Source organism: Piliocolobus tephrosceles, chromosome X, assembly GCF_002776525.5.
Source record: "Piliocolobus tephrosceles isolate RC106 chromosome X, ASM277652v3, whole genome shotgun sequence".
NCBI lineage: Eukaryota > Metazoa > Chordata > Mammalia > Primates > Cercopithecidae > Piliocolobus > Piliocolobus tephrosceles.
In genome coordinates, this window is record NC_045455.1 from 90,216,207 (window position 1) to 90,229,550 (window position 13,344).

At 37.3% G+C, this 13,344-nt stretch overlaps 1 protein-coding gene and 1 pseudogene across 2 annotated transcripts in view; both read right to left on the bottom strand.

Moving 5' to 3' along the window:
• The window catches only part of ATP8A2 (ATPase phospholipid transporting 8A2), a 678,655-nt gene that overhangs the window by 508,301 nt on the left and 157,010 nt on the right, over nt 1-13,344 (bottom strand). For both annotated transcript variants that reach the window (XM_023190282.3, XM_023190283.2), the window contains exons 3-6: nt 3,489-3,588; nt 2,921-3,019; nt 1,555-1,600; nt 563-603 (exon numbers count right to left, since the gene is read on the bottom strand). In XM_023190282.3, coding sequence (XP_023046050.2) covers nt 563-603; nt 1,555-1,600; nt 2,921-3,019; nt 3,489-3,588 — 286 coding nt within the window. The remainder of the gene's footprint in view (nt 1-562; nt 604-1,554; nt 1,601-2,920; nt 3,020-3,488; nt 3,589-13,344) is intronic.
• LOC111525019 lies at nt 3,620-12,808 on the bottom strand (annotated as a pseudogene).

Sequence of the window (13,344 nt, forward strand, 5' to 3'; positions counted from 1 at the left end):
GTATGGCAGATTTCTTCTAAATTTTCTACTCATCACCATAAACAACCAAAAAACCACACCCTTCTTCAAGCCTCTAAACCTCATACGTCCGGGGACGTGGAGGCAAAGCTTTCCTTGCTATTATTAAGAGCAGCTAACCGCTGTGCTAGAACGGAAACGGGGGGGTTCTTACCCCCATTCCACCATTCTGTAGTTAATGACCTTTCCACCCAAAAATGTTAGAAGTGAGAATCACAAATGCTAAAAACAAAAATAAACTTTAACTTAGATTAAGACAACAGAGGACCAGGGAAAATGTTTCTCAAATTGGATTTAGAAACTAGAAAATACTTTGAGATTTCAGAAATGCCAATCAGGAGCAATCAAGTTCATAGCTTGAAGTGACACATTGGGCCCGTACTAGAAGGGGCAGGGGACAGAGTAAACACGCCTCAGGTCTCAGCAGACCTCACGGAAAACTCTACCATGTCTTAACACAAACTTTATACTGCAATCAAGACCAGCCATTCATTATACGTCTTCAAACCAATAGTACTGGTACATTTTTAAAATTAGTTTTTACCTCTTTCCACATAATGGTATGCCACATACCATTTCTTAACACTGAAAAAGAGAAATAAAATATTGGTTAATACTGGTAATAAATTGAATCAGTTTCCTAAAATCCAAAAGCCTTCTTTTAGAATTCTATTTATTAATTCTAACATACCCTATCTTTAGCCATGATGGCATAACATCAGCACCTCCACTCAAAATGGAACACCAGTGTATGTACCTCTGTAATATATATACATTATAATGCATACACATCAATGTTTATGTATGTAAGTTAAATCTACTTATTTTCAGCCCAGAAGGGAAAAAAAAAAGGCCTGTTGTTCCACAATTTAAAAAAAAACTAAGGAGCTGGGCACGGTGGCTCATACCTGTAATCCTAACACTTTGGGAAGACAAGGCAGGCAGATAGGTTGAGCCGAGATGTTTGAGACTAGCCTGGGCAACATGGTGAAACTCATCTCTACCAAAAATACAAAAATTAGTCGGGGGTGGTGGTGCATGCCTGTAGTCCCAGCTACTCAGGAGGCTGAGGTGGGAGGATCACCTGAGCATGGGAGGTCAAAGCTACAGGGTACCATGATCACACCACTGCACTCCAGCCTGGGGAACAGGAGTGAGACCCTGTCTCAAAAAATTAAACAAACGAAAAACTGATGTTGTAGAAATAAAACAATAAGAAGTAGAAGACGGAAGTAAGGAGAGATTATAAATGAAGGACATGAATGCTTAGGCTTTTTATGGACATAAAAACTGTCTAGTTCCTGAAAATTACAACCTTTTCTAACATTCTAAAATACACAAATGCTGTTCAAATCTTAATTATTAGGACTAAAATCATGTTCAGTTTGTTTGTTATTTTACTATTTCTTTTAAATATTTTATAGATCATCTTCCCAATTTATCTCAATACCATTCACTACTTATTTAAAATTCCTTAAATGCAGGCCTTATTCTTAAGATTTCCAGTGGAAAAAGTGATTCAGCCTGGGATCTTACCTATGGTTTTCTTTTTGTTAACTGCATTGTCTGCCTTGTGTCGCTTCTGTTACAGAAAGAGAAAAAAATAGTTCTAACAAAAGTTCCACATGAATAATTGAAATAGCAAACAAAACAATCAGGAAATTACAGGGGACAAGGAAACTAACTGCCAACAATGCTCATGCTATAAAATCCAATTCGACAATTTTGTGATCTATCAGCACTGCCCAAGTTTAGAAGTGGTCTCCTCTAGTTTCAATTATTTTATTGTGGTTCTAGCACTTTGAAGTACAAAACTTTTCACTCCTTGCTTTAGATCAGACTAAAACGATTATTCAGTATGACAAACCCAGCAACAAACAGCCAACTTCATTTTATTGATAAAGTAACGTTGCTTCAATGCGTACAGGTTGAGGACCCCTTATCTGACATGCTCGGGACCCGAAGTGTTTCATATTTCAGATTGTTTCAGATCTTGGAGTATGTGCATATACCCAATGAGGTAGTATCTCCGGGATGGGACCCAAGTCTAAACATGAAACTGATTTATGTTTCATATTCACTTTATACACATAGCCTTCATACAGTGTTCATAATAATTTAGTGCAGCCATCACATGAGGTCAGGTGCCGAGTTTCCCACTTGTGGCATCATGTCAGCATGCAAAAAGTTTTGGATTTTGAAGCATTTCAGATTTGGGGTTTTTGGATTTAGGGATGCTTAGCCTGTATTATGTTTACTTACATACCTATTCTCAGAAAGATGCATATATGCTTGTGAAAGCAAGGTGTGTGTATGTGTGTGCAAGGGAGGAGACGAAGATCCAGAGACAGAGAGACAGCACACACAAACATATATATATATATATGGTTTTTGTGTGTGTATACGTATATATATATGTACACACACACACACACACAAATATATAGGGGGAGACAGAGTAAGAAAGAGAGAGAAAAGGAACATAGTTGTTGTAGCCAATGAACTTGGAGCTACACTAGGATGATTGTGAGGGAGAAGATTCTTGTAAAGTTGCCTCAGGCAGAGCGAGACAATGCTGCCAGCCTAGACAGCACAGCAATCCTTCATTTGCTGCCCAAATTAGCAAGCTCTAAAGCAGGCTATAAGGAACATCAGTGATAAAAATCAATGGGGCTCCAGAGACCTAATATTTGAAAACAAAGTTTGAACTGTTTAGTGTCACTGTACAGGTATTTAGGACACTCTGAGTATACATTCCCTCCCCCCAAAAATATCATCAGGCGTCTAAAAAGGCTGGTTAAGCTATAGCCCAATTTTCTGCCTTAAATATATCACCCGAGGCAACACATAAGTTATGATCTACTGCATACAATGATTTTATTATCCAAAAGCAAAAACTTACAAAATCTTCTACAATCTCTTTGATGCCTGCAATTGTTAAAATAATGATCAATGGCACCAGGGTGGTATATCTTCCTGTTGGAGATACATCTGGAATTTGCTGGAAGATAAGAGACCACAAGTAGGAAGTTGGCACATAAAAATCCTCTCCATGAGAAGAAAATTATGGCAGTCACGCACAGTTCACACTTTTGCAGTTCTGTTCCATTTCTGTTACTCAAAAATAATTACCTTACTTTAAAAACCAGCTATGTATTTTACATATTTTTAAAAATTTTATCCAACATTTGTTATGTGTTTGGAACAGAAAAAGGCTTAAAAGTATGGCCCTGAGGCCACTTTTCAATGGCTCTTTCAGTCACTGCAATCATCCTTGAGGCCATACCAAAAGAAATCTCCCTGTATACACAGTCAGGCTTGTTCACTCTATCAAACAATGACCGGAGGAGGGAAACAAACTATATTCCAAGATGATAACACTTTAGCAGTTAAGGAACCTTTTAGCAAAATCTCATTTTACACTTAATTAAGGTTGCGAATTCCAAGGAACTGTTAAAAAAAACCATTACCTGTAATAAGGCAATGAAGAGAAAGAAGGCATTAGCAGCTCTTCTAATCTGCTCATACAAGAATCGAGGTAGAAATGTCAACACGCTGTACTTGGCCGTACTGTAAGTGCAAAGAAAAACAATACTATCAGTTATAGATGTAAACTCTAAAACACAAGAACAAGACAAGAAGTTTCGAAAGCTTTACAAATGGTTTTTAAAAAAAGTATCAAAACTCAGAACAAGGAAATTGCTGTGCATCTTCTCCTAAAGAGCTTTAGTTTGTAAAATGGCGCCCCGATGAGAAAATCTTCCAATGAGGTCTTTTTCTTCCACGTTGGAAGACATACATGTGCTTCTTTAATTTTCACACAATATAAGCAGAGACATCTACCCACCTTCTAGGAGCTACATGCTATGAACAGCAGGCGTGTGAATAACAATTCGACGTTCCCTCTGGGTACCCACCACAGTTGGTTCATGCTTCAGTCACACCCAAATAAATTCCATTCCTTCCATACACCCTTTATTTGACCACCTTTGCTCACACTTTTGCTTCTGCCTAGGATATCCTCTCCCTTACACCCTACCTGTCTCTCCATGACTAAAGTGTCCTTCCTCCCACCCAATCTTACATCTTCTGGTAAGTCTGGTCAAATTTATAATGACTCTTCTTCGTGGAAGTCCACAGTACAGCGTTTACACCTATATCATATAGGTGTAATGCTTTGCTTTGCATTTTATCTATCCCCAGAACACATTATGGGAACAACAAGTATGTCTACTTCAATTCCATATGTTCCTAGCACATAGCAGATAGTGAGTGAACAGTGAAATAACCCAAAGGCAAAACGAACCAAACCAGCTGTGGCAGCTCACAGGTTTTATTCAAGTTTGCACCATAGAAGTACTTATATGATTCCTAGCTCACCCTCTGAAGACATCACTCTGAGCCTATTCTTAATTATAATATATTCTAGCAAAATTATCTAGCAGGTTTTTAATTTACAACAAATTAGAAGCACCACAGTAGAAGGGCAAAGGGCTCAGGAGACAGAATACACCAGAGGCAAGGTACACTACTGTGAGACTGGACAGCAACCAAGCCTGGAACAGCAGAGTAAAACCAAGGCAGACTACTCAAAAATATAGCAGCCGGAGGTAATTTGATGGAACAAGAAATAGTCCCACTGCCAATAGTCCCATCTGCCACTGCCTCAGAGAAAATCATGCCCCATGGTACAATGGCCTCGTATTTCACAACACAGCGATCAGAGCTATCCTTAAAGACAAAATCATTTTCAGCACCTTCTACCTAAGGTGCTAAAGACGTATGTGATGTTATCTGAAGACCACTTTTTAAAGAGTCAAAACTTAAACAATATGAAACTTGAAAGACTATCCCTGAATTAGCTAGAAATTTGCTGACATGGATCTCCTCCTTGTTTACGTGGCCCTGTGGCATAACAGCATGTCACTGTGAAATTCTGCCAGACAGAATCGACTAGCTGACATGAAGCTCATTAAAAAGTAGGGAAAATACACCAAACTCATGTGTGTGATGGCTCAGAATACAAAGTTAATTCTTACCTATGGCTTAGAGGACAAAATCAAACGGAATATCACGCATACCTCTACAGCAATCCTGACCACTGAAACAACACAATCAACATTTGTCAGCAAAAAACAAAAAGGAAGTTCACACACTGTGAAATAAGAGTGTAGAAACTATCTTGCAAGATAGCTTGATTATAACATTTGAACCTTGAGATTCCATCCGTATAAACCAGATACACATGCACACAGTTGGCACATGACCCTAACGATATACGAACATTTTCCACTTGAACTAAATGCTGACTGTGCTTAGGGACCTACATATCCCTGAGAAGCATGAAGATGGAGAGTTGAGGAGAAAAGGAATCCTGCTTGTGGCAAGAAATGAGATATAAGAGGGTAGAAGTGGAGAGGGAAATGCATACTAACTTTGACTCTACTAGAACTTAAAAAATGAGCCCAAATGCTTGCATCCTGAGATAGAGTCAGCATGATCAATAATTCAGAGAAACTAACATTCAACCAAGAAAAGGTTATTGTGTGGCATTAAAATAACTGCCAAAATAGACAGCCATTAGCTGTCGGGTTACAGAATTAAAGATATAACACTATGAACAGCTAAAGGCAGCACCTGTCAAAATGAGTCTACCAGAATATTGCAGGACAGTGCTTCTTGAATATGAAGGTACACACCAGTCTCCAGGGCAGCTTGTTAAAATGCAGATTCTGATTCAGTAGGTCTGGGGTGGGCCTGAGATTCCACATTTTCAACAAGTTCCCAAGTGAGTTCAATGCTGCTGGTACAATGACCACACTTTGAGTAGCAGGGATTTAGGACAGTTGCTGAGGAGGTAAATTTGTTCAAATTTCCTATTTGAATTTAATTCAGCAGAGCACTGTAAGGTATAATACAATGAGGTTTCTGGTTCCAAAATGGTAGCTTGGAAGCAAGCTGGCTGGCTTCATTCCCCGCACAGAAAACAAAAACCAAATTTACAGCACTTAGATTATCACTACAAATATCCCAGAATGAAAATATGAGGATAAGACAGTTCTCAGTGCCATAGAGAAGTAAAAAAGCTCCAAGCAAACGCTAAGAGAATGGGACATCCATAGCCAAGACGCCCCTCTCCCCAATCTGCTGGCACCAAGCACGTGGAAAATCTCCCCCGACCCTCAGTTTAACACTGGAAAAAAGGAAAATCAAGGTGATAAGCAGCTTCCCCATCATCTTGAGTTCCCTGGCAGGATACCTGCTCCTACCTCAACTCACAGGAAGCATGAGGAATGCCTGAAGAAAAAAATATCCCTGGGGACAGCCAGAGACAAAGTGGGGAGGCAGGACTACCATCCCCAACTCTGGAAACTTTACTCGGTAAGTTGGCCAAAGGAGATACCAAATCAGAGTGTCTGTTTAGCAACACCATGCTGTAGGAGGTTCACCCCACAGGTTCCCTGAGCACAAATCCCTACTTAACCTCCCCACAGTGCTAGGATATCCCCTTTGGCACTATCCCCTTTTGGGATGGGCAGTACTCCAATTCTTTATTAGAGCGGAGACAAACCTGGGCTTAAGGAACTATCTAATGTGAAAAGGACGCAGTCACCTAATGGGAAAAGAAAGAAATTCAACAGGTAACTTACAACGAATCTCTAAGCAAATATATCCAATAAAAAACAAAAGAAGCCAGACAGAGAAGGCTAAAATAACTACCAGTGCAAACACATAGACATACATTCATACGTGACAGCAGCAAACAGGGAACCATGACTTCCCCAAACAAATGAAGCAAGGAACCAGTGACTAACCCTAACAAGATGGTGATATGTGAGCTCTCCAAACAAGAATTCAAAATAGCAGTTTTAAGGAAACTCAGTGATTTTCAAAATAACACAAAAAAGCAACTCAAGAATTTATCAGAGAAATTTCATGAAGAGACTGAAATAACAACAACAAAAAAAACAGAAATCTTCAAACTGAGAAATATATTTGAGGAACTGAAAAACTCATTAGAGGCTGTCAGTGGGAGAATGAATCAAGCAAAAGAAAGAATAAATGAGCTCAAAAACAGGCAATTTGAAAATACACAGAGAAGAAAAAAGAATAAAAAGGAACAAAGATTGTCAACAAGATAAAGAAAATTACCTCAAAAGACAAAGTCTAAGAATCACTGGTGTTCAAGAGGGAGTTAAACAAGAGCAAGGAGTAGAAAGCTTATTCAAAAAATAACAGAAAACTTTCCAAAACTTGAGAAAGAAATAAACATCCAGGTACAGGAATGTCAGAGATCAACAAACACATCTGACCCAAACAAGACTTCCCCAAGGCGTGTGATAATCACATTCTCAAAGATCAAGGACAAAGAGGATCCCAAAAGCAGCAAAAGAAAAGAAGTAAATAACGTATAAAGAATCTCCAATTCATCTGGCAACAGACTTATCAATGGAAACCAAACAGGCCAGAAGGGAGTGGAACAAAATTTTCAAAGTGCTAAAAGAAAAAAAATTTCCATCCAAGAATACTGTATCCAGCAAAGCTGCCCTTCACCTATGAAGGAAAAATAAAGGCTTTCCCAGACAAACAAAAGCTGAGAGAATTTACCATCACCAGACCCATCTTACAAGAAATACTAAAGGAGGTTATTCAATTTGAAAAAAAAAAATAGAAAACATTTGAAGGTATAAAACCCACTAGTAAAATTAAGCATATAGACATACCCAGAATACTCCAATACTGTAATTGTGGTATGCAATCCACTCATAACTCTAGCATGAAGCCCAAAAGACAAATCTATAAAAAACAAAAACACATACAGCAACCTGCTAAGAAATAGGCAGTATAAATATATCCAAATTGAGGTAACAAAAAAATCAATATGTAGGGGAGATGGAGTTAAAACACAGAGGTTTTTTTAGCTTATTGTTTCTATTCCTTTCTGTGATCTAAGATAAGTTATCTTTAAAAACAACTTGTTATATCTACAAGATGTTTTTGCAAGCCTTGTGATGACCACAATGCAAAAACCTGTAATAGATACACTAAAAATAAAAAGCAACAAATTAAAACATATTACCTGAGAAAATCACTTACCCACAAAGGAAGATGGAAAAAAGAAAAGAAGGATTGAAGGAAGGAAGGAAGGAAGGAAGGAAGGAAGGAAGGAAGGAAGGAAGGAAGGAAGGAAGCTAGCTGGTTACCAAACAATGAGAAAACAAGCAGAAAAATGACAGTAGTAAGTCCTTACTTACCAATGATAACACTGCATGTAAATAAACTTAATGCTCTAAAACACATATATAGCTGAATGGATAAAGAAATAAGACTCAGCTATATGCTGCCTACAAGAAACCAGTATCACCTATACAGACACACATAGAATGAAAGAGATGGAAAAAGATATTCCATGCAAGTGAAAACCAAAAGATAGTAGGATTACCTATTCTTACACTAGACAAAACAGACTACAAGTCAAAGACAAAGAAGATCATTATATAATGATAAAGGCAATTATAAATATCTATGCACTCAACACCAGAGCACCCAAAAATATAAAGCAGACATTAATATACCTAAAGCAAGAGATAGACCACAATACAATAGTAGAAGGGGACCTCAGCTTCCCGCCATCAGTAATGGACAGATCATCTAGACAGAAAATCAGCAGAGGAACACCGGAGTTAAATTGTATACTAGACAAAACAAGACTAACTCATATTTACAGAATATTTCACCCAACTGCTGCAGAATATATTTTCTTTTCATTAGTATACAGAACATTCTTTAGAGAAGACCATATCTTAGGCCATAAATCAAGTCCCAGCACATTCAAAAAAGTAGAAATCATACCAACTATTTTTTCCTGACCACAATGAAATAAACTAGAAATCAATAATAATAGGAAACCTGGAAACTACATAAACACATGGAAATTAAATAACATGTTCCTCAACAACTGAGGTCAATGAAGAAATTAAGAAGGAAAATTTTAAATTTCTTGAAACAAATGGAAATGGAAATACAACATATCAAAATCTATGGGATACAGCAAAAGCAACAGTAGGAGGGAAGTTTATAGCAATAAATGCCTACATCAAAAAAGTAGAAAGACTTAAGAGCACCTTAAGAGATTAGAAACACAAGAACAAACCAAACCCAATATTAGTAGAAGAAAAGAAATAATAAACGTAAGAGCAGAAATAAATAAAATTGATATTAAAAAAAGCACAAAAGATCAATGAAACAGAAACTTGAATTTTTGAAAAGATAAGCAAAATTGACAAATCCTTAGCTGGACTAAGAAGAAAAGAGAACACTCAAATAAAACCAGAAATGAAAAAAGCAACATAAAAACTGACACCACAGAAATACAAAAAAAAAAAATCATTAGACACTATTATGAACAATTATGCACCAACAAATTGGAAACCAAGAAGAAATGGATAAATTCTCTGGTACATAAAACCTACCAAGACTGAACCACAAAGAGACAGAAAACCTCAACCAATCAATAACAAGTAACTAAATCAAAGCCATAATAAGAAGCCTCCCATTAAACAAAAGTCCACGACCAGATGGTTTCACTGCTGATTTCTATGAAACATTTAAAGAAGGACTAATATCTAGCCAGGCAAGGTGGTGTGTACCTGAAGTCTCAGTTACTGAGGAGGTTGCTGAGGTGGGAGGATCTAAGCCCCCAGAAGTTAAGGCTGCAGTGAGCCAAGATTGCAGCACTGCACTCCAGCCTGGGTAATGAGAGTGAAACCCTGACTCAAAAAATTAATAAACAAATAAATTCTCCTAAAGCCTTGAAAAAAAATTGAAGACCATGCAATACTTTCAAACTCATTCTATGAGGCCAGCACTACCCTGATACTAAAACCAGGCAAGAAAACTATAGGCCAATATCACTGATGAACATATATGAAAAAATTCTTTTTTTTTTTTTTTTTGTGACAGAGTCTAGCCCTGTTGCCCAGGCTGGAGGGCAGTGATGTGATCTTGGCTCACCACAATCTGTGCCTCCTGGGTTCAAGCTAGTCTTCTGCCTCAGCCTCCAGAGTAACTGGGATTACAGGCATTTGCCACCACGCCTGGCTATCTTTTCGTATTTTCAGTAGAGATGGGGTTTCACCATGTTGGCCAGGCTGGTCTTGAACTCCTGACCTCAAGTGATTCACCCACCTTGGCCTCCCAAAGTGCTGGGATTACAGGCATGAGCCACCATGCCCAGCCAGTAGATGCAAAAATTCTTAACCAAATACTAGCAAAATGAATTCACCAACATATTAAAAAAATCATTTGCCATGATCAAGTGAAATTCCTCTCAGCGATGCAAGGATGGTTTGACATATACAAATCTATAAATGTGATATATGACTTTAACAGAACCAAGAACAAAAACCATGTGATCATTTTAGTAGATGTTGAAAAAAGTATATGATAAAAGCCAACATCTCTTTAAGATAAAAATCCTCAACAAACTAGATACAGAAGGAACATACTTCAAAATAATAATGGCCACACATGACAAATCCACAACCAACATCATACTGAATTGGGAAAAACTGAAAGCCTTTCCTCTAAGATCTGGAACATGATAAGGATGCCTACTTTCACCGCTGTTACTAAACATGGTATTGGAAGTCCTGGACAGAGAAAGTAGGCAAGAGAAAGAAAAAAAGGGCATCCAAACTGGAAACGAAAAAGTCAGATTAGCCTTGTTCACAGAGGACATGATTGCAAGTTGCAGGATACAAAATCAACATAAAAAAATCAGTAGCATTTCTATATGCCAATAGCAAACAATCTGAAAAAGAAATCAGGAAAACAATCTCGTTTACAATAACTACAAAGAACATAAAATACACCTAGGAATCAACTTCCCCAGAGAAGTGAAAGATTTATATAAGAAAAACTATTAATACACTGATGAAATAAATTGAAGAGGACACCAAAGAATGGAAAGATATTCCATGCTCACGGATTAGAATTAATATTATTCAAGTGACAACACCACCCAAAGCAAATTACAGATTCAATATAATCCCTATCAAAATATCAATGATATTCTTCACAGAAACAGAAAAAAAAAAATCCTAAACTTTATGTGGAACCACAAATCTTGAATAGCCAAAGCAATCCTGAGCAAAAAACAAAGCTGACTTTACTACCTGATTTCAAAACATACTACAAAAGTATAGTAACCAAATCAGCACAGTACTGGCATAAAAATAGTCATATAGACCAATGGAACAGAATAGAGAAGCCATTGGGAGGCCAAGGTGGGAGAATCACTCAAAACCTGGAGTTTGAGACCAGCAACATAGTGAGACCCCATCTCTTAAAAAAAGAGAACTAGAGGGAACCCAGATATAAAGTCATGCATTTATAGTCAACTCCTTTTTTTTCAGTTTTCTTTTATTGTGATAAAATATCTGTAACATAAAATTTGCCATGTTAAGCATTTTAAGTGTATAATTCAGTTACATTAAGTATGTCTACAATTCTGTGCAACCATCAACACTATCTGTTTGTAGGACATCTTTGATTAGATACATTTTTTACAATCTTTGTTATTTTAAGAAAAGTGGCAATTCTCTAATAGTCATTTATTCCCACTTGTGGAATTAATTTTGTATGAATTTTAAAGATGAACTAATCCAATAAAGTTAGGATAATCTGGAAAAGCTCTATATGTAGTCAAGCTAAATCTATTTCAGTTTCTAATTTTGATTACAAATTAAGCTCTTTTAATCGAACTCTACTTGATCAACTTACTGGACTGATTAGTAAAGACTCTACGTCTGCAGAACATTCTGATTAATGTTCACATATTATGTATGCTGCCTCTGGCAGAGTATTCTAGAATGAAGCCCACACTTTTGTTTCCATCAGTTAAGTTTTAGCTTTACCAAGCATCAGGTGTGTTTATTCCCAAACCATTTATGCTAAGTGTATCTTTTATTATAATTACGAGAGGTAATTAAATATTACATACACCAGTGAATTTATGAATACAAAAAAGTTTTTGTCTTTATGAAGTTAATTTGAATGTTCTGAAAGAATTCAATAAAACGTTGCTAAAAATATCTGTTGTCAAATTCAGCCTGGAGCTAGGTGCCACGGCATGCCCCTAATCCCAGCTACTTGGGAGGCTGAGGTGGGAGAATTGCTTGAGCCTAGGAATTCGAGACCATTCTGGGCAACATAGTGACACCCCATCATGTAACTTTGAGGCTTCAGGATCATTCACAATGATAGCAATTAATTTCCAATCTGTTTCACCTTCATCAGTAAGAGCCAAGACTCCGAGGATCTTCACATGAAAAACTTCTCCACAAGAAAGAATCACTGAGCGTGTTTCACAAACATCAATAGGATCATTATCTCCAAAGCAGTTCGTGCTCTTATCTTTTTCATGGGGATCTTCCCAAGTCTGAGGGAGGGTACCATAGTTCCATATATAAGCCTTGTAAGGGAAGATATTCGCCACATAGCGTAGTTTTCCATCCTTTCCACATTGTTTAATGGGATTCAGTGGCTCTTTGGTGGCAATCTCCATTTTAGCATTTGTCCACCGAGGGTTTTCTACAATCATATTAAAAAGAGTCTCATATTCATCATTTCATGCTTTCTTCGTAGGAATGCCATTTTCCGCTTTAGAGTTCACCTTCAGAGGAATATCATGAAAGGGGGAAATGTAGTGACCAGTTACATTCTTGAAGAAGAGGTGATAATTCTGCGAGCAGGGCTGGCCGCGCTCCTCGGTGTGGTACAGGGCCATAACACAGCGTGGCCTGATCCCAGCACTGGTCTATAGTCAACTCATTTTCACAAAGGTGCCAAGAACATACAGTGGGGAAAGGACAGTTTCTTCAATAAATGATGCTGGGAAAACTGGTAATTACATATCAAAGAATGAATCTAGATCCCTATCTCTCATCATATAAAAATCAAATAAAAATAGATTAAAGGCTCAAATCTAAGACCTGAAACTGGAAATTACTAAAATAAAACATGGGGGAAATACTCCAGGATATTGGTCTAGACAAAGATTTTTTTGTATAAGACCTCAAAAGCATAGGCAACCAAAGCAAGAATAGACAAATAAGGTTACATCAAGCTAAAAACCTTCTGCAGAATGAAGAAAACAATCAACAAAGAGACAACCCACAGAATGGGAGAAAATACTTATAAGCTATCCATCTGACAAGGGATAAATAAGGAGAATATAACCAGAATACAAGAAGGAGCTCAAACAACTCAACAGCAAAAATAAATAAATAAATAAATAAATAAATAAATAAATAAATAAATAAA